This window comes from Haplochromis burtoni, unplaced genomic scaffold (genome assembly GCF_018398535.1).
Source record: "Haplochromis burtoni strain Fernald_Lab_line unplaced genomic scaffold, NCSU_Asbu1 Contig_29, whole genome shotgun sequence".
NCBI classification, from domain to species: Eukaryota; Metazoa; Chordata; class Actinopteri; order Cichliformes; family Cichlidae; genus Haplochromis; species Haplochromis burtoni.
The window spans coordinates 2,623,041-2,645,474 of NW_024582390.1; the positions used below are offsets into that span (position 1 = coordinate 2,623,041).

A 22,434-nucleotide genomic window follows, 5' to 3' on the forward strand; every position below is an offset into this window, starting at 1 on the left:
ACACACACACACACACACACACACACACACACACACACACACACAAAACAAGTTGCCATAATTGCAAGTTTCTTCAAATAGGAGTAGTAGCATTTAAGAAATTTAAACTTGTGTGATTTAATTTCAGTCACGTATTATTCAGATAAATTAAGTACAAAGATATAAAACACTTCAGTTTGCTTAGAGAAAAACATTTAATGCATCCAGGACATTTAACTTGAAATACTTTATAAAGGCCGGCAATGAGAACTCAAAGAAATTAAAACTTTAATATAATCCCACTAATCAGGATCCAGTTGGTGAAGTAATATATAAATATGGCATCAAGAATACATTTCATATATAAATTAATTATGCCATTATTATAACTTATGGGACAACAAGTTACAATTCTTACAATTCTACAATTCTTTCTCGTATGTGTCCATAGACATCTAATATCAAATTTAGAGGTACAAGATTAGTTAACATTTTCTTAGTTTCGAAATTGCACAAAGACTTCTCTAGGCTTTTTTTTCATAATTTAATTTTCTATTGACCTTGTCACTGCTAGTTCCTCCTGGGAAGGGCAGCAAACAGACAGCTTACCTCCTTCACACATAACTACAAAGTCATCTTTTTCTTTGCACCGGCAAAAAGGGCACTTCACCAAAGGCTTAACACACACACAAAATTCATTTTACTCCATAAGATCTCAGTCCACTCTGTTCAGGCATCCTCACCTACCACAAAGAGTTTGTTGCGCATCATCATCATCATCCCTCACTGGTGTCCCACATGTAATCACTGCCTATCGTGAAAACACATAACCAAACTGCATGTACTATTCCCCCCACTGAGTGACATTGTCTGTGGTGGGCAAAATAACATGTGGCCTTGAATAGGAATTCACCCAAAACAATAAAATCCATCCATTTTCTTGATCGCTTATACAGCTTAGGTTTGTGGGAAGCCTGGAGCCTGTCCTTGCTGTCACAGGCGGGGTACACCCTAGACAGGTCATCGGTCCATTAGAGGCCTAACATAGAGAGACAGACAGCCACACATCTACACACCAACTCACTTGTATTAGCTAGTGTAGAGATGGCTGTCTGCTAAGATTACTTGGAATTAAGACTGTCATTACCAGTAGATTTTAATTAATAAAACTTTCATATCTAGAATTTTTGTAACTCATCAAAACTATTTTATGTCTGACAATTTCTAAATTGCAAAGTCATGTGGTGCACCAAAGCAAACCCTCTTTTGGACTATTGCTAGGTCCAAGTCTGCATGTTTTGCACCCCTAATCTAATGCACTGGTTGCTTATTAGGTTTTTACATAAGATTATAGGATTACCATTATGAGCCAGGCATGTTAGCTAAATTATCTCAAAAACTGGTGTGGTCTATTTTGCAGAGATATAAACTAGCTGAACAAATGTGAGGCAAACTACTTGTCTTTAAAGTCATACATAATATTTTATTTAAAAAACGGTATTAATGCCAGGCATAAAATTACCATTACAATACTAGTAGACCACCTATTAATAGTCATCACTATAGTAATAGCTTAACCAAAGTGGCCCTAGTAGCTGCAATCACCATTACTGAGGTAGCACTCATTGTATGTTACTAACACTAAAGCAGACATTTAAAAACTACATCTTTCTCTATTGCTGTTATAATTGACAGTAAATTTGTCGCTTACAACAAAATCACCGGTGTTGTGATTTGGCACTATATAAATAAAACTGAACTGAACTGAACCGAACTAAGTCTAGACCTTCAAATTTGTCCATTCCATTACTCATTTGGGATCATAACATGGAACATGTAACTAGTGGTCTTGTGAGGGCTTTTAACATGAAGCCAGTCAGGATTGTCAAATATTTTGTCTTTACAGCTACATTTCAAACAATCAGTGGTCACTTGATTTCTGCATTACTAAGGCATGTAGAAGAACAAATGGAAGAACACCTTGTACCATCTTTACTTCCATGAAATATTGAAAATCCCAGCAAAACCAGGATTTCAAATTACAAAACCATTTTATCTAAGTGCATATGTATCACTTTAACAGCATCAGACAAAGCAATTATTAAAAGGAGCAGGAGTTTGTACTTGATGAGATCTGAGTAAATGGATGGATCAACAAAACGATTAAAGTAGACTGTCGGTTTTTTTCTGCTTTGAACCAGAATTCGAAGCTTCTTTTGAATACATGTTTATTAACGTAACCATAGAAAAGGTCAATAATGTCATCTGATCTGTATTCCCTGCTTACATGGCATGATGACATAATCGTCACATGTTTATCTTTATTCAGTGTAAATCTCTATAATTTTGAAATTCAAATCTAAAAGCGTAATGCATTTTTACTATGTACTCCAAATATTCGCTCTAGGGTAACATGTATTCCACATATTTCTTTGCAATTCAGTAAATCATAGGTTGAGAAAATCTCTGAGCTGTCATTTTTTCATCTAAATGATGCTCATTAAACCACAAGTCTTCAGGCCAAGAAGCCCCTGAGGCTACATCTTCCATTACTACCCTAAGTATAGCTAAATCCACACATATGCTAAACTAACAGCCCTCCATGCACAAGTAAAACTTGTACAGTGAATATAACTAAGACAATTACAGGATAGAGCCTTCATAGTGTTCTGTAGTGCATAATACTGATGAATACTCAAATGGCTTGTTAGTCAAAAGAACACAGTCATTGAACTCAAGCACTGGGTGAAGCTTGTTTAACCATAGAGCACACATACAGTAGAAGCAGTGATCTTGCAAGCCTATATGAACTTTGCTACTCCACTCCTCAAGGGATCACTTACACACTTCAAAAGAGAAGAGAGGCAGATTGTGACCTTGATACACGAAGGCTCATTGACCAAAAGCTATTCAGTAACATTTTCATTCCCAAACGTCCTGTTACCCCAAGGAACTCCCCAGTCCAAGAGGAACAAGAGTATGGAAAAAAGCAAACAGGAAGGTGTAAATTTGGGTTATTTATTTATTAGCTTGTTTTCTTGTTTCTGTGATTTTTATCACTTGTACTTTACTGTAAGGTATTGAACTGGTCACGCCGAAAACCTGCTACTTGAATTAGAAACCAACAAGCTAAGCCCCTTTGGAAATTAACAGATTATCTTGTTCACTGGTCCAGTCACAACTGTGATTGCTTTCCACTTCAAAATATTAGGCTTTTAGCCATATTAACCTGGTTAAGACATCAATGCAATGACATTATTAAAAAAAGGTAATTGTTCCCAATGCTGAGGCACAAATCAGAATTGTTTTTTATTTTCCTTTTGATCAATTTCCAAATGACACAATCAGTTGGGGTATTTGAACCATTCATTGGATGGCCGCTGTTTCAAATCGCTAGACTGCCAATGGGGAGCCATCCATTTTTATATATTACTGATCAAAAAAACCAAAAAACAAACTAAAAATCAAAACCCTAAAACAAGTCAAAAAAGGAGCGACAAAACGTATTTAAATTTGCCCCAAGTCATTCCCTACAGAATTCAATCCAAAAGCACTTGGCCGTTATTTTTGCATACACTAGACATCCAAGGCCATCTGTTGTTCTATTTACCATTTCTTACACATTGAAGTGATTAAAAGTTCAAATTGAACTCTAATTGAAAATAGCCAAGTGAACAGAAAAAGGATGTTTGCCTGTAACTGCTGTCAGCCTTTCGCTGAAGCATTCTGAAGCATTCTGTGATATCGACTGCAAGTCTCAAAGAAGGTCACTTCTCCAACACAGGCCAGACAAAAGGTGAAATGAGACAACTGAAGCAATCTTAGGTCAATATGAAATAGAAATCTCTCAGCTATACTGTAATAAAGTTACTGAAGTGAAGTAGTGAAGGGGAACTTTTACAAGGAAAGAGCTGTCCAGGAGATTGGTTCGCCCACTGGCAAACAATGGCTTCTACTGTAAGAGGTGGCATGGTGAGCACAGTACCCTGGAAATGCAATAGGACATTTGTTTTTAAAAGTGTGTTTAAATTCAAATGGAATTTGGAAGTTTTATGCAAGTGATGAAAGCAATGCTCTGGAAAAAAAAAAAGGTGTAAATCTTTTAATATTCCACTGTAGTGGTTTTAAAGTGACAAACCAAGAATACCTGCTTAGATCAGCACTTATTGCAGCTGCACCGTAAAAACAAATTCAATGACAGTATAGGAGACGTTTTGTTCAGTGTTTTATACAAATAACTTTAATATGACTGTTATATTTAAATATTAGTAATATTTACAGTGATGTGAGGGAGGATACCAACATCTTTCACTTAACAGCAAACAAATATTGGAACAAGCAAAACATAAAGACACTGACAACTTTATGAAGTATCCATTCCTCCTTATAGAGTTCAGAACTTGAAACGTGAAAAATAAAAGACAGCACAACTATTTTTATCTTCAAGCATATTCAGTTTAGATTATATACACAAACACCTGTTGAGTAAAATGCAGAGACACTGAGTGAACGTGATTTTCAACCTGCCCTTTGATGCACAGTGTTCTCCAACATACTTCCAGAATAAAATTCTATGGCTTGTTCATAACCAGAGCTTTGTAAGTTTTCAAGCTGGCCTTGACACGACCTCTTTAAGTAATCCAATGTGAAACAAATGAAAAAGGAAGAACTTTTTAAAAAAAGCAAGTGAAAAAAATTGTTATTTTTTAAAAATCTGATAATAATTTAGAAAACACCTAAAATCCTTTTGCTGCCAGATCTCTGGATTGTTTCTTATGTGTTAGGGTTTCTCCATAAAGCAGGATCATATTTTGTCAAATCACAATTTTAAATCTTCTTGCTTTATTATAAAAATCAATTTAGAAAAAAAACATTTTGATATAAATTTTGCATGTGACAATAGCAGGATAATATGACCTTTCAACATAAGGTAACGTTATGGAAAACGCATTATGGATTATTGAAAAAGTCCATATTAGCATTCATTTTGTATCTCTGTACAGTACATATCATCATTTAAAATTCCCATTACAATGGTTCTACGGAAATTTCATGACATCAAATGAAGTTCAGCCCTGTAAAACTCAAAATCATGAAATTATTTTATAGGGCTTAGACGTTTGTAATAGGGTTTAAATTCCAGATATCTGTGGTTGGAATAAATGCTTATCTTCTGTATAGATGACTGTTGCAACTATATCCATGCTTAAGAAGGGTAATAGTGTAGTGTACTTTAGTGTAATTCTAATACTTTAATTTTTCCAAAAGCAGAAATGAGTGAGGCAGTATAGTGCAATTGTAAACCAGTGTGAGGAAAGTGGGAGATGGGGAGTGTTTTGACATAAATGAGACATGAATGCAGAAAGGGATGTGAAATGAGAATTATTCCAGAGCATTCCTTAATAGATTATGAAATGAAGGAAAGAAAAAAGGTCAATCTGTGTCACAAAGCAACTGTGAAAAATAAATGAGGTAATTAATAGAAATTGAGAGGTGCGCATTAAAAATATTTCTACATTTTCTTTGTTCGACTAACACTTTTCAAGGGTTATAAATCCATTCCTTGAGAAAGTTCAGAGATGTGAATTATACACTACAATGCGTTAAGTATCACAAACAGGATAAACAGGCACAAAGATCTCCAGCATTTCATTATGTCGACTTAATATGCAGTTCTTTATACCGTTTAAAATAATGATTGTTCCGCATTGTGCTGTATTCGCATGTTCAGAGTTCAAGCAATTTAAAGCTAATTAATTAGACACAATTCTATTAAGAAACAAATCCCACTCATCAATATACACAACCTAGGGTCACCCATTGCCCAAATGTGAATTGGGTCTTGGACCACATGGACTAGAGAATAGCACAATAGCACTATTAGACCTCACAATAAACAGTTTGGCATGGATATATTCGATGGAGCACGAACTCATCAGTGCTGATGGATTTTACTTCCCTTGACAGAAAGCAGGACCGTCGCTTGGAAATATAGCTTTCTCTTCAATGGTCACTGTAAGAAAATTGGTGAGGAGTTTGATATCCAAGCTAACAAATGGTCGTGTCTTACTATATACATAACACAGCAGCACTGTGCTTTATGTTATTCATCATCAAATATTGAGAGACAACTGTTCGTCCCTCTGCGATTGTAAACATGTGCCTAGATTCTTCCTGCAATGTGCCAAACTACACAAAGCGTATTAAATTTAAAAAGAAAGAAATGAATTAATTCATTGAATTAATGTTAATTAATGTTAATTAATTTACACATATTGTTATAATGTGTCTGAATTTAGTAAAGATGGGTGACTAAAAGGCTTTTCAAAAAATACTGAGGATATATTCAATAATCTGCGTGATGTTGTATCTTACATGGGGCGATCGTGGCTCAAAGAGTTCCCGGTTCGTCTTGTAACCGGAAGGTTGCCGGTTCGAGCCCTGGCTCGGACAGTCTCGGTCGTTGTGTCCTTGGGTAAGACACTTCACCTACCGCCTACTGGTGATGGCCAGAGGAGCCGATGGCGCGATATGGCAGCCTCGCTTCTGTCAGTCTGCCCCAGGGCAGCTGTGGCTACAACTGTAGTTTGCCTCCACCAGTGTGTGAATGTGAGAGTGAATGAATAGTGGAATTGTACAGCGCTTTGAGGGCCCCGAAAAGTGCTATATAAAATGCAATCCATTATTATTACGTCTTCTGTTCTTAAGTTTTTCTTAACAACTATTGTGCCCTCAATTTTAATTAATCTGATTTATGTTGATACAGCCGAAAAAAAACCCCTGAACAAACAAGCAAACACCAAAAAAACAGCTTTGATTGTTAAATGTTCTCTGCTTTTGCCCATCGCCCATGTGCTGCTTGTTCTATTACAATGAATGTTTGAAAGAGGAAAGTAGGCACAAGTCCTTCTGGCAGAAATGTGCAATAAAAAAACATTTACTCCTCTGTTTATTTGTTTTATTTTTGTTTTATTTTTTTTCCCTTTTTTCCAGGTTTATGTGTGGATAGTTAAATAAATCTGCCTCTGGCTAGTATGAGCTCCCATGATGAATGGTGCACAGAGTGAACATACAGTAAAGTATACTGGTCCACTTTGTAGAAGGCAGATTGTACAGCAGTGCTCATTTGGGTATGCATGAAATAACAATACTCTACTGGGAGCATTCTAACTTTCAAACACTTGGGGTCAACTACACGAGCAGATTCCACATGTGCAGCCTGTGGCCACTGAGGTCTGGAATCTACCTCCCTCCTGGCTGGGTGACGTTGCATGTTCTATTTCAAGACCGAGGGTTGAAGTGAGGCTGCAGGGAGTGTAACACTGACCCATATGACCTGTGGCCTAGAAAAGCTGCCTGAAGCTCTGCACACTAAAAACTCCTCACTCCTTTGCTACAGCTTTTCAAAGGCAAACAAAACCTTTGCACATAGCATGTGTCTTTTCATGCCAAATGATTTGCATCCTTTTTATTCACATCTTTGAACTGTTGTCACTGTATTCCGCGCTGTTGTGGAGCCTGATGCTCACTCTCTGAGGTCTCAAGTGGGAAGAAAGAAAGGAAGCCAAAGCAAAACTGCTTTACTTTCAGGCTCAGTGTCTACAGGCCACATGTCTCCAGTCATCTGTCACTAGTTTACATACATACTATGACACTTCCTCTCTCTGTGGGAACCCGTTGTCACCACTTGGCCGCCAGCAGAGGCTGACTGGGTGCTAGATGGGTCTCCCCCAGGTACCTCTAGGGAGCCACATTAGACCTAACTGACAGACTGACAGGCGCGTGCGCACACATACACACACACGCACACACACACACACGCATACACACACACGCATACACACACAGTCCATCCCTTGCCCAAAACACTCCCTCCTCCTACAGTACACCAGCTCACATGCTCCCAAGGCATGGCACACTTTGCATGAAGCAGTGACTTTGCTTTACATCAATTTTTTCAGACATAAAATTATTTTTTCACCCCTCTAGCCTCTCCATGCTACATGGAAGTTTTGAAATGAATAATGGAAACAACAGAGCTGAAGACTCATGGGATCCATTTAAAGATGTGGGAGAGGCGATGCAGTCAGGGGCTTGTGCTGCAGAAACATCACGCTCCAAGTAAATGAATTTACTATTGTTCCGTACCATATAGAAATGCTGCGTGCAGGTCGAATAAAGCCAACAATGATATAATAATATATTTTCCTTCCAAAGGACAACATTAGAGTAAATATATATCAATAAAAACACTTCAAACTTATATTTCCACCAAGTAAAAAGAAAATCTGTGACTTGGATACAGTGCAGCAAACGCCGTCTAAAAGTATGAAACCATTCTGCTGTCTACAGTTACAAGACTATACTACAAGCAGGTATCACAAACAGAACACAAGGTTTTCTTTACTGACAGCAACATCCTAGACAGACAAATGGACAAATGGCTTGATTTCCGTTGCGAAAGTGGGAGTTTCAACTATGTTTAGCTATTCTCAGCGAAACCTTCGTTTGCCATTTCCACCTTGCCTCCCCAGATACTTGCGGTGGATGTGAGCAAGCGAGTGTGGGGCAGTCCACTATAACAGCTATTTTAGAGCATGCAAAGTCAACACGACTCCCTGAGGTGATTTCCTGATAATGAACACAAAAGAGGTGTCAGCCCTCATAAAGCTCAGTGATGATGCTGAACTCTCGAACGTTCATTTCTTGCGCTCCTTCGTCTCCTGATTTAAATTAATCTAATACCAGGCGGACTCTAAGAGGGACTGTCAAATAGGCCATATGCAAGACAACAAGGCTTTCCGGGACTATTCACTTAAGAGTTAGAAACAGCTTTATGAATTTTACTTATCTACATTTATTATTAAACAATAGTCACACAACGAGTATTTTTTTTTCTTTCTTTCCCCACGTATCCAGTCTTCCCGATTTACTTCTGCGCAGACTGCTGTGGTCACACTACAGTGTCACTGCAGACACCTGCTGCCTTTGCCGCAGCCTGACACCTTAAACCTTCATGGCAGCATATACTCAACCTTCTATCCCCCCTTCCCCTTCCCTCCACTCATCCTCATCTCCCTCCTCTCCACATCATCAGGCAAACTTCAACGCACGCTCTCGACCCTGGCACTCAAGGCTCCCTCTGCTAGCTCCTGGCACAATGCCAGCCCGGCAGTCACCGGACTCCACGGAGGATGAATGAGTCGCTAAGAACTTTAAGGAAACCACTGATAGCTCACATCTCATCTGATCATCGTTTTAGCTAAATGCCTCAAATTGATATCTGAGACAATTAGCCTCAGGTGTGATGAAAAGGGGATGAAAAAAAAACCAGTAAAAAAGATGAACTCTTATATTCAGAGCTAATGTGTGCATGCTCTTGAATATAATTTTTGAAGTTTATACAAGGATATGTTCCAGTCTATGAATTATAACACTATTATATTGTCATTATGACGATTGCAAAGTAAAATGGTTTTGACACATTGTTAGTCTGCGAGAGAAATTTATTTAAAATGACTTAAAAAAAAAAAGAAATCCAAATTAAATTTAGAGCAAGCTACATTTAGAATCACAGTAGCAGGATCAAAGCCAGTCAGCTGTTATCACAATTAAATATTGATTAGGACAAGCCAACACCAAGACAAATGTGACAATTTACATAAAAGAAGTAGGGTATTTACCACTAGGAATAACCTATAATGAGTCTGACAAACGTGGTGAAATGAAATAGTATTTAAGGTTGTCTAGTTGCATGGGCTTTCAGTGAAATCAGTAGAATGATGGCCTCGATTACCAGTTTAATCAGACACTGGTTTGTGAGAACACAAGTGGAATTTCAATACAGCAAAAATATTGAGTTTTTTTCTTATCCTCTAGTGAAAGGCTTGCTCCTCTTTCACAATAAAAAAACCTCCCCAACAGCAAGCACAAAAAAGAAAACACCTTGGAAGAAGGACAGGAACAAACACCACTCTTCACCAAGGTTATTCAGTGATAAGCAACAGTACTCAGGCATACAATGACAGCTCAGAGTGCCAGCTATTTTCAAAAGTCATAGAATTGTAGATTTTGTTAATCATACTCCTTGAGTGTTGGGTATTCACTGCCTCTGAGGAGCAGTAAATTATCTGGCTAAAGAAATAAATTAAAGTTATGGAAGCAGATTCAGTCATAAGGACATAATGTTGTTATTTCTCAGAGAGGAATAACATCCTCGAACTGTCATCTAGAGTTGTCTGCTGCCTCTTCATTCAGACCTTGCTCATAAAGCACCTGAATGACATTCTCAGTCAATCAATGATATTTTGTATTATAAATGTAATTATAAAATGCTTGAGCGATGTAAAGAAAGCTACATTAACAGATGAAAAACACAGGAAAGCAACAGTTCTCTTTGCAAGACGCAGACACTATTCAGAAAGAGCCACAAAACAGTCTGGGCAGAAACCAAATCTTTTTGGTCGGTTAGAAATAAAGAATTTTGCATGACTAATTAAAATGTAAACAGTGTAATGAGGACATCAGTGATTTAGGCAAACGTCTCTGTGGCTGCCACTGGGGGTATGATAATTACAGAGGCAAATCTATGAATGCACATGAATCTCCTACAAGTCCAGATTAAAAGCCTTAGTGCTAAACCTAGTTTAGTACACCTGGGAATTGTCTATTCTAGCCAATCCCCAACAGGCGCTGAACTGCCTTCTCTTCTTATGAGTGTAGAGACACCTCATGTGAAGGAGATGAAACAAAGCCCTTGTTTCAGTGTGCTGGAAATGAGAAGAACAAGGACTTTAAGGCAACAAATGCTATACTGTGTAAATAAGATGCCTGGCAATGAGGGCCTAGACAAACCTGCCCCTGCAACGTACCCTATGAAAGTGTTGCCATTATAATTAGCCATTTGCTGAATCCTAAGCTATGTAATCATATTATGCTTTATGGTATGGATCGTAATGATATTATAGCATGTTTATGCGAGGACCAGTGTCTTTAAAGATAGAACAGGGCACCGTGTCCATCCTCAAACTGGTCCTCAACATACACAAAGAAAAACAGGCTGGCTGACCTGCAAGCACACAGACACACAAAAGCGCCACTGCACTTTTTTTTTTTGACTGAAAAAATAAAACAAACTGCAATAAACAAAGGAACTCTAAAGGGCCGTTTAAATTACAGACAGTAGTAAAGCAGACTCTGAATATCTGTTCGCTTCTTTAATATAAAGCCAGCATTGTTTTATCAATTACTACCTGTTAAACTAAATTAATGTCAGAGTATTTTGTTAGAATTAGAAAAAAATGTGACAGGCCCGCAGCTAAGAGACATATGAAGGGTAAGTACAAGCAGCCAATAGTAGGCACATGCATTTTAGAAAATGTCTATGCCATATGCTGTCACTCAGAGGGAAAAAAAACAAGTCTGAGCAGACAGTCACTGTGTCTAAATGAGATGGTAGGAGGAGGAGGAGGGAAGAGAGAGGGAGGATGTCAAGGATTCACGGTCCTTCATCTTTGCAGTAGAGCAAACACGTCCCTCAGTATAGCAACAGACAGCTGCCTCCACCTTCTAATGCAGTCCAACTTAAATCACTGCAAGAATTGTCAGTGCAGAGTGAAACACACACAGATAACATAGCAAGCTGCCATAAGGGAAACGACAGAGATGTGGATACAAGTGAGGAGACGAACAGAGAAAGAAACAAAGAGAGAGGAGGGGGAACATGTTAAAGATTGGAGGGTTTTTTTTTTCTGTCCCTTTGGCTTGAGTCTTACTCCGTTGGGGACTCCCTTGCTTTTTATATGAAAAACAGGAAAGACACCACTTAACATATTTTCTGAAAGATGACAATCCTGCACTGATCTGGTACAACACACTGTAGTCAAGGGGCTGAATGGGATTTCATCTAGTTACCGACAAATAGATCAGTCTGTAAAGATGAGCATTTCATCTATTTACAAAAGCCCTGCAGACATCCCACGGGGTGTTTACAGAGAGTCAGCTCAAGGTATTCAGGGGCTGGCTTTAATTGTTGTGATTAGTACATATATAAAGTGTCAGTTCCACCACACACCACTTCCCTAAGGTAATAGTTTAAACCGTGCTGTCAATTTTAGTGATCACTAGTAATGTTACACACTTTAGATTATAGACAGAACATTTAGAGATTTAGAGAAGCTAAATTGATTCACAAGGACAAGATGCATTCACAAGATGCACAGTCATAATTATTTTTTGCTTCATGTTTGTGTACTTATATTACTTAATTATAGATGTACTCAACAAGAAATCAAGAAATCACCTGTTGTTTTAATTTGTTTACACTGTGTTTCAGGAAACCTGTTTAGATTTATGTGACGCTATTAGCACATATAAAGAAGCAGCAGTAAAATAAGCAAGAAAAAAAAGTGAAATATCCAAATTGTTTTTAAAGTATGATTAAAAAACCCAAACATTTTATTACATTGCACTGCAGTGTGGAAAAGAAATGTATTTCTTTGACCACCATTAGCAAGGAATCCCTTTGTCAATATTTCTATATCCTTCTGCCATAAAGTACATGCAGTTTTTTTTAGTTTACTTCATGCAACTTCTTGTTATTCTTTGCACTCACTCTTAAAAGTGTGAACATGTGTGACATAAGGCAAAGTAGGTGATGAAAACAGGAGTCAAAACTGAGACTTGTGTCAAATAGCAGCTTAGGTTGTTATCATAAGTGCTATCCTATCAGAAATAAACAGAGCTGTCAGCTTCTTTTTCATGCACAACAGAGGTGTCTGGGGTTAAGTAAGGATCTGCAAGAATCGGCTAACACGCTGCAGGAGCTCATACATGGAACCCTTCCAGGGTTTGAATCCTGATAAGTATGCTCAGGGCGAGTAAGAAGGCTATTTAGTGTGTACAAATACTGTAAATTTATCAAGATAAAACCATAAACCCACCTCTGAAGTCATAATAGCCACAAAAATTATACTGTAGGTGTAAACCTCCAGGAAAATGCATGCGTTGCGATATATATATATATATATATATATATATATATATATTTATTTAAATTGTCAGTTAAATTACACAAGTCTATCATTTGAAATCATACATTTAAAGATCGTATACACTGTACATGACATTTAGATTACAAGCTCTGGCTACAGATTAAATAAAAAATATTTTTTAATGTTTAAAACTAAGTGTAGTCTCAGCCAGTGTGCATGTCAGAGAAGCTCAGACCAAAAGTCTGCAATAAAAATACCTACCACACATGGGGTATAAATATGAAAAACATTTTTTTTAAAAATCAAACCGACAAAATTAATACCCACTTAAAAAAAAACACATTACAACCAAACACTCAAACATAATGAACGTGGCGGTAATGTACATTTTTTCCACTGAGTGACGGATGCTGGAATGCTGTTATTTTTGAAGAGGAATGAAAACATACTTCAGCTCACTGCTGATGATGTTAATTTCCTCTCAAAGCAAAACATGCAAATGAAATGTGCGAACACAATTAAGTAAATTGTTCTATGGAGGTGGAAAAGGTTCACTTAGGACAAAGTGTTTGCAAAAGAGAGAAAGCACACAACTTGTTACTTCACTGACTTTGCGTTCATTTACTGGCTTTTCACGAATCATTTCCACTTTATCATAAATGACAGCATTTTTTTATACATTGCTTGTGAACTAATTTGTGAGGAAATACGATATTGTTTCACCTGTAGGTCTTTCTGGATTGTGACAGCTAAAGATAAAAGCAGTGTGTGTTTTCCTTAAACTTGGGTTACTTGGGTTATCTCATCAGGTATTTTGTAATGTTGAAACAAGACAGCAAGCTTCTATTACCAGTAGTTTTGTTGTATAAATTATTTTAGATCATGCTTCATAACCATAGTATATTTGTGATGCAACCTGATTACTGTGGAACCATGACAATATATTTATGTTCTAACAACTCTGAAGACACCCATTAATTCAAAGCCATGTCATAAATCTGAAAATAAACTATGTTTAAAAAATGCAATTTTCTAGATGGGCAAATATTTCTATTTATGGTTAAACTATACTATAAAATCAGACTCCATATAAGAATTGCTGGTAGGTTTGAAATGAGAGCTCTGAATACTAATTTGTAACCCTAACAAAAGAAGTCAAATTGTTAGAGTTATGCATGCAAGGAAATGAAAGCAGGGAAAGGACAAAGAAAAATGAAAACTGGACATCAAGTATGTCAATTACAGAAACCAAACCAATTAAAATGGGGGCAAATTTCTTAACCTACACAAGGCACTTTGAACTTAATTGATAATGCCACTTGTACAAAATTAATATCACGATGTACCCTCGTCTATGATCTACAATCATTAAATTATTTAACCTAAATCAAGTAAACTTCTGTAGATGAACCAGGCATGCACAAAGAAAAACACACACACACATTTACTGCAATGGAAGCCTTTTTTTCAAATATGACAATTAAAAATAATAATATTAAAGATAATTACAAATTGAACATACCATATATACTGGTGCTAGTGATCATGTCTTCAAGCCTAAAAACAAGAGGAGAGGGAAAACAGCAGAAACGGAATTTTCACGAGGAGGAATTCCAAAGGTTGCTTCTCATTACAGCCACTTTTTGCTCAGCTATCGGATTTCACAACTTTCAAAACGCACGGTCCCCTTTTCTTCCTGTAGGTATTCATTTAGAGCGTATAATTAAGAATAATAAAAACGAAGAAGAACGCATCGTGCGACTCATATTTTTCGAAGCAAAAAAAAAAGAAAAGAAAAAAAGAAAAAGCCCTGGAAGGAGACGCAAAAGCCACACAGGCGCGGCTGGAGGCTGTCACTTCTTGCGCGAGTTGAAACAAGAGAATAGGAAGCATGTGAGAGACTGTGGATGACACAAAACACACATTCTTCATGCCGCCCATTAGAGGAAGAGGCTAAACCAGCGTGATGCCCCCTCCCTTTACTTTTAAAATAGATTACTTGCCAGCAGTTGTCCCACTAAGCGCGCAATGACAACCCATCTATTAACCACCCGCCTGCGGTTATCGCGGCAAGTTTTATTCAGGCTGACATGCAAAAACTTCTCGTTGCAGGGAAGTTATTTTGGAGACTGGATTCAGCCGTGCGTGTAACCTTCGCTTCACACAACGGAGTGTTGCACGTTAATTGTAAAGTCCCTTTCCAACTTCATAATCTTCTTTTGGTATTTTCTAAAGCAGCGGCCGGTAATTTTGATTCGAAGAACGCAGAATGATTGGCCACAGACTGCGCTGCAGCTCTGTGACGCGCGACACCGTCTCTCTCGCTGCGAGCATTTGTGCGTGCAGAGCTGCTCCGTTTCTCTTTTTAATTGTTCGCATCACTGAGAGACATAACAGGACTTACCTGTGTAGGTGACAGGGCAGCGTCAGGGTTTATAGTACCATCGATCCAGTGAGTGTGCAGATGAATGGCTCGCTGGGGTTAAGCGTGGCTGCTCACGATTTGAAACCATTCCAAGTTAGTGAGGTGAAGACTGACCACAGCCTCTGCCATGTTGGAATTCCAAACCCTGGACAGCTGCTCCACTGACTGAAGGCAGTACGCTGCACACTGCGCATGTTCTGTCCGGCGAGAGCCAAATTCAAAGAGAATGAGCCTTAATGAGCAGCAGTTCACTTGTAGCCTATCATGGCAAAAATTTTGCTCTGGGGCAATTTGACGTATTAACTATCTAATTATACTTCTGCAAGCGCTGCTGAGAACTCGTTGGCACTGTGTATGTGTGCTGCTGTAAACACTCTTCTGAGCCACATGTGTATTTGCACATTTATTCAACTGTAGGTATGATGCGTAATTCGTTTGGCTTTGCATACATTTTACATATACAGAGTCAACAATGAGAATGAAAAGCATCTGTTGTTTTCCAGGTCATACACCAAGCTTATCAGCTGCTTTTTCTGCCATTGTTGATCCAAATGATGGCATGAATAGTGTGAATAACCACATGCAGTGCATCAACAGTGCACTGGTTTAGGGTAAGAAAATATTAAGCAATACGTAGACATATGCATGTTTGCTGGGAGTACGAATTTACAGCGAGCAGCAGGTAGTTAGACACTGTAGTCTATGCAAAGTGCCTTGCAACCTCACACTGAAAAGAAGACTGGAAACCAGTGCATCAAGCCTAGAAGAAATCACATCTTTACCCTTCACATAACCCCCCATAAAACTGAAATTCATTTACACTATTAGGTATATATATAGATCTATATATTGTATATAGATATATAGATCGATACAAATCAATGAGCTATCAGTGCTGGTGCTGGTAAATCTTTTTAATTTCAACCAGAACTAACATAGTTGCTTCCCATTGTTTCCTAAAATGAACTAAAAGCCATCTTATTGTAATTTGTATCAAACTGGCAACTACCAAGGCATGTTTTTGTGTGGCGTAAACTGTTATCTTCCTTTCATTGTCATGATGTATATTTTAGCAGGTTACTCTCAAACTATTCACTATGATCTGTATTATCTGTGGCCTTGAAAAAAGAAGGTGATCTCTTTCCATTGGGGTAGTGCTGCAGAAAGACCCTGGTTAGACACATGATATGAGGTTTGGCACCAGAAGTCGCATTATGCCCTCTCATCTCCATACTCAAGGCCCTGGGAGTGATGCATTGATTTAGCCTTCAGTACTCCCTTGACTGCACCATGCTAATTCCAACTGCATAAACTCTTTGGAGAAATCCTACCCATAAGGCAGGACATGGAGCAGCCACTGAAACTCTCTGGGAAATGGCAGTTTAAGCTCATACACTCCAGAATTGTTTGCTACTGCTGCATGGAAGTCTATTCTGTTAGAGATGATATGAAGAAAAATGCCTTGATGACAGAAGTCAATTCAAATACATTCTGCTGCTGATTATTGACAGAGGGGGCTCAGATAATTTTCTAATAATAGGAGAACAATGTCTCAGATTACCAAAACTGAGTGTCCATGCTTGTAGGAGCGGCCAGTGAAAATCTCTCTGTGTTGTGGAGGTCATGGTGAAAACAACAGCAGTGCATATCCATGTGTAGCTTTGTCCGGTGTCTCCTTCCTCATATGGGCATGTTCAGTATGTGCCTTTGTCCTTGTGTCAGCAGGCAGGACATTCTAAATTATTTTGCTCAGCTGCCTCCCTGAACTCTTGCTACAGCACGTCAATACACACATCATGCAGACACCTGCACATACAGCTACATGGAGCACAGTTCATGTCCATCACACACTTGAATCCTTGACACATATCAAACCCTCAGAAAAAATAAGGTTAGCCAGATATGATTTTATCTATCTATCTATCTATCTATCTATCTATCTATCTATCTATCTATCTATCTATCTATCTATCTATCTATCTATCTATCTATCTATCTATCTATCTATCTTCTATCTATCTATCTATCTATCTATCTATCTATCTATCTATATAATTTATATTATATATATAAGGAAATAGTATATTACATTTATCTCACAGATTACATCAAGTTTAAAAATTATAATGCTCATGCTTGAACACTTTTGAAGTATAAAAAGTTTATAAATTTAACATGCTCACAATGACACACAAAATGCACACACACACATAAGTGCGCACACGCACGCACACACACACACACACACACACACACACACACACACACACACACACACAAGCTGAAATTGTTCATTTCCCCAGGAATGAGGTTAGGGGTTTACATGGCATGTGACTGGCTGTTTTTTAACCTTCTGCCTACAGACTCTTATGTCATGTGTGATCACTTCAGCAATGTTGCTGGGCATTTATTTTTCTCTGCCATGAAACACTGACTCTGGAGAAACCAGCTGCATGCACCGGGGCATACAACTTGATGTAACAGTTTAAATTCCCCAGATCAGTGGTTTGGAGAGTTATTGACTGAGCTTTACTGCGATTGTTGTTTCACAATAACCATAGAACAGGTAGTGTCACATCTTCTAACAAATGTAACAATATATTGAGTTCTTCCACCAGCTCTCAAACAAAATATTTTCCTTGCTTCACACTGTGTTTATGTTCTCTATCATTACACAAATTAACCAAATTTGATTTGGGGCTCTTCATAGTGTAAACAACATAATTTGCAGAGCTACTGTACAATATCTCTGGGCTATCAGAGTCAGTGATTCTCATCTTCAATAGAGATTTTACACACACTTAAGATGCTGCGGCATTGAAACATTTGGCTATTATAGGGAGAAAGATGTGTAAATAGTGAAAAATTACAGACTTGATTTCCCACAATATTTCAAGATGTGTATCCAAGCCCCTTTATAGACTTAGGCTAAAATCCTAATAGCGACAAGCTTGAAGTGAATAGAGCCCACAAGAGGATAAGCTACTAAATCTTGCAATAAAAGCAATGTGATTTACAGTAAATTCCGCAAGGCTGACAGTGCCAAAGCTGAGGGCATAAACACTCTTTTCAATGCTGCGCCTCAGTTCTGTCTGCTGTGAACTACAATCACACAGGCATGCTGCTCAGCAGCAGTGACTTTGATAAATCACCAGGAAGTCCCACTGTTGGCTTAAAACTAGAACTTGTTCAGTTGCAATTCTGCATTTGTCCTTCTTTAATGTGTATGGAAGTGGCTTTAGCAGTAATCTGTCAGTGATTGATTAGGTGTGGCCAAATCCCCTTTCCGTTCTCCTCTGTTGACTAACTGTTCAGCTACTGCAGTGTATTTACAGAAAGATGGCAATATTAAGGAAGAGACTGCCTTATTTACCTGCAGCATAAACAGAGTTACTTCCACTTGGGGGACTATACACTCAAGATGCCTACAAGTTAAAGAAGAAACAAAGAGTGACATGTGTTGTTGTTGCTAAATTTATGCACCAATAGATAAAGAAATAGGCTTATAGACCTATGACTCAGTTCCTTTGGGAAGCAATAGAGTCTGAAGCTGTCATTCATGCTTGTAACAGCAGAAAAAGTTCAAATTATATCTCAGTGCATCACAACCACGGTTTACCCTGTGTTATAAAAACAGAAGTGGAACATGTATGCAAAGACTGAAATATATTTATTTTGTATGTGACTCGAGAGGTTGAAAAAGCAATTTAGACAGGGTGCTGGATATTGATCACACTTACCAGCAGATCCATTTTAATTAAATATTAAGAGAGTGTGCGGCATTGATAGCAACTGAGCAGCAACTGTTTCTCGCTTTTCTTTTGTCATCACTTAAAAAAAATAAAAAACATACAAACTAAAAAAGAATGCATTCTAATAGCATCCATGTAATTATTTTTGAAGTGTGAAAGCAAGGCTGTGTTATATCTGATGCATTTTGTATTCAATGGATACTTTAGTTATTTTTAAAAGAAGGTCTGAGTATGAACATCCGTGCATGAATTTTAATGGAGATACTTAAATGGTAATTATTCCACTCAGGCTCAAACGTAGGTAACAAATGGAATTCAATCAGTGTCCGTGCATAATGATGGTCATTAGGAGAAAGAAAATAATAATGACATCCTATCTGCATTAAACCTGCAGACACTTTACACAATGATCCTGCAGCCATTATTGATCTCCATGGAGATAAGCAATTGTCACTTTTCAACATTGTGCCTGAATGTTAAATACAGCTCATTTTGTTTTTCCTGCAAACTATTTCAGCCAACACTAAATTTTCATTTAATTTACTTCACTACTTGAAATCTGTGGTCTAGTTTCACATGATTGTAATTTGGGTTCATTGTCACTGCTGCCTCTCCAGTTCTCACTATTTTTTTCCCCTCCAATTCAAGGCTTACATGAAAAGAACATCACACCTGTATGTGGCTGTAGTCATATTTCATGATCTACTCTTGTGTGTTCACGAAATGTTAGTATGTTATATGCGATGCAATGCTGCTTTCACAAAATCAATGCACACACAGAAAATGCTGTAGCTCCCTCCTACTCACTGCTGAATTATGTTTTGCTAAGTAAAAGTGAAGACAAAATGCCAAATGGTTAAACCAGCAATCATTAGCGCTAAAATTCGGAGTTAAAAAAATGAAGCGAGAGCACATTTCCAGCATTTTATGTTTGCTTTTTTAATGTATACTCCCCCCCCCCCCAAAAAAAACAAAAACAAAACAGTGCATAAAACACAATTAGTTGTAAGTAACTCATTATTAGTTGAAGATTGTAACAGTTGCTTACACATATTGTACAGTAGACAGCATGTATTGAGTCTTAGCCAAAACGGCCACTTGGTTGAATAATTAAATAAGAACTCCAATCAAATGATCCATGATTTGCATGCCTTCTGTTGCCAACTAGCTCCATCTGTTTGGTTTTCAGAGCTCTGACACAGTGGCTCGTGTGAGTGAAACAGCAATAATGTAATTGTGGATGTGACAGATACACCAGATGATGCAGGGACTGTTTGGAAGTCTGGTCCAAGGCATACTGTACAGCATGGTGTCATATGGTCTGCAAGAAAGCATGACAAAAACAGTTTCATAAAGACTCTCTACTGTCTACTGATCCTGATTAACTTTAAAGAGCCTCTACAGTGACTGGCTCATTCATTCAAATGTACAGTCCTAATATTGGAACTGCGCTTAAAGGCTCTCTTGAAGCATGCATTACAAAGTTACTGTATCTTAATTGAATAGCAGGCTTCAGAGCTTGGAGGGTGAAGGACAATAGGAGCAGGGCCAGTCTGGCTGGGTGCCAGTGGACAATGCAGAGCCGGCCTCAGCTCTCAGCAGCAGGCAGAACCCACGCTGAAGTCCACATCAGGAGAGACAGCCTCTGCTGCTTTGATGGATCTGTCATAGCAGCCGGTGTCTGCCCTCAGCTGGAGTTCAGGTATTCACCACCAATAACATGTTACTATAGTAGGATAGGCTCTTATTCAGTATTCAGCATTTTTTTTATTTATTTTTTTGCACATATCATGATGTGTTTGGAGGACAGCATGGCATCTCTGATTATATTATTATTAAGACATCCTGTTAGCGATCTTATTAGCAGTCCATTAAAACTGGTGTTCACTCAGTTTTAACCCAGTTTCATCTGAACATTAAGATGCTCTCGTGTCATAAATTACTGAAATCTACACTAGCATTTCTATAATTTTTCCGATCACACAACAATTAAACAAAGCTTTCACCGCCAATAAACAACATTCAAGACACTGTCAAAGACCTCAGTGATAAGATAGCCAATGAGGCACAACTTTCTCCACTTTTATTCTTTTTCCATTGAAGTGCATTTGCTTAATAAACCAGTAATGCCAAGGTCATTCAATTAATGTCTCTCCCTTTTTATCAGCTTCAGAGTAACTGAGTGCCGCTTTGCCCATCACACTTAAGTGCTTTTGTGTCCAAGTAGAATGATCATACAGTGCAATTTTTCTTTATTCTGGCTGATGGAAATGGAGTGAAATAATTAAGATATCTGAATTGAAATTATGCTATTTTTCTCCTTTTGTACAAACTGGGTGTTATTTTCACAGCTATCATTTGTATTTGCCATGAAAACATTTGAATCAGGAGATACACAAAAATGAGATACAATGCCATGTTTTTTTTAATATCTTATTTCATATATATATATATTTTAGAAAATCATAGATGATATTAAAAAGATGACAATAATTTCTCAGTCCACATGTTCAACCCTGTATGCTGACAATAGCTTTTGTAGATGTTTGTCATTCACTTTGCAGATTATGCTAGAAAACATATGACATAACTAATTTGCAAGCTAAAGGTCACATAAGCAAATAAGCATTAGTTAAATATGGAATGAAAACCCAGATAATATTTTGAGGATGGTCTTTTTTATCTAGTAGTTATATACAAGTAGTTAAACAAATGTGGAAGGAGTGGTAGTTTTTAAAACTTTACACGCATACCTTAGATCATACTCCATGCACCACAAATGATTATGCCATTTTTGAAAAAGCTCACAATATTCCAATTTATTTATTTATTTTTAAAAGCACTTTCTGTGACCCTGACACAATGAATAAAGAAAATTTCTTTAACAGCACATTGTCACAAGAATAATATGCCAGGTTCACTGCAGAGTTGCACTTTTTTCCCATTTTTGGATGCCTCTGTTAACTCTGAAAATGAAGATAAGGCTGAAGCACGTGATAATGAGGATTATACTCTTTGTGAAAAGTAATCAGTCAAATATTTCAGACATACTTGGTGTTGGAGAATGAGTAGTTTAATACTAGCTCAAAGGTCAAGAGTTTAAAACTGTCAAAAACTACAACCCACATATGCACAACAAGTAATGTGACAATAAGTGTGATTTGTCATTATGCAGACAAAATTTAATTGGCTCTATCTATCTATCTATCTATCTATCTATCTATCTATCTATCTATCTATCTATCTATCTATCTATCTATCTATCTATCTATCTATCTATCTATCT

At 37.6% G+C, this 22,434-nt stretch overlaps 1 protein-coding gene across 3 annotated transcripts in view; it reads right to left on the reverse strand.

Moving 5' to 3' along the window:
* Window positions 1-15,655, reverse strand: part of fign (fidgetin) — a 27,269-nt gene extending 11,614 nt beyond the window's left edge. Inside the window, exons 1-2 of one of the 3 annotated variants that reach the window (XM_005918207.3) lie at window positions 15,376-15,655; window positions 14,494-14,528 (exon numbers count right to left, since the gene is read on the reverse strand). In XM_005918207.3, coding sequence (XP_005918269.1) covers window positions 14,494-14,518 — 25 coding nt within the window. In that variant the 5' untranslated portion in view covers window positions 14,519-14,528; window positions 15,376-15,655. Of the gene's footprint in view, window positions 1-14,493 lie in introns of all 3 variants that reach the window. The other 2 variants (XM_005918208.3, XM_042219210.1) reach the window with 2 other exon arrangements.
* Between the last annotated feature and the right edge of the window lie 6,779 nt (window positions 15,656-22,434).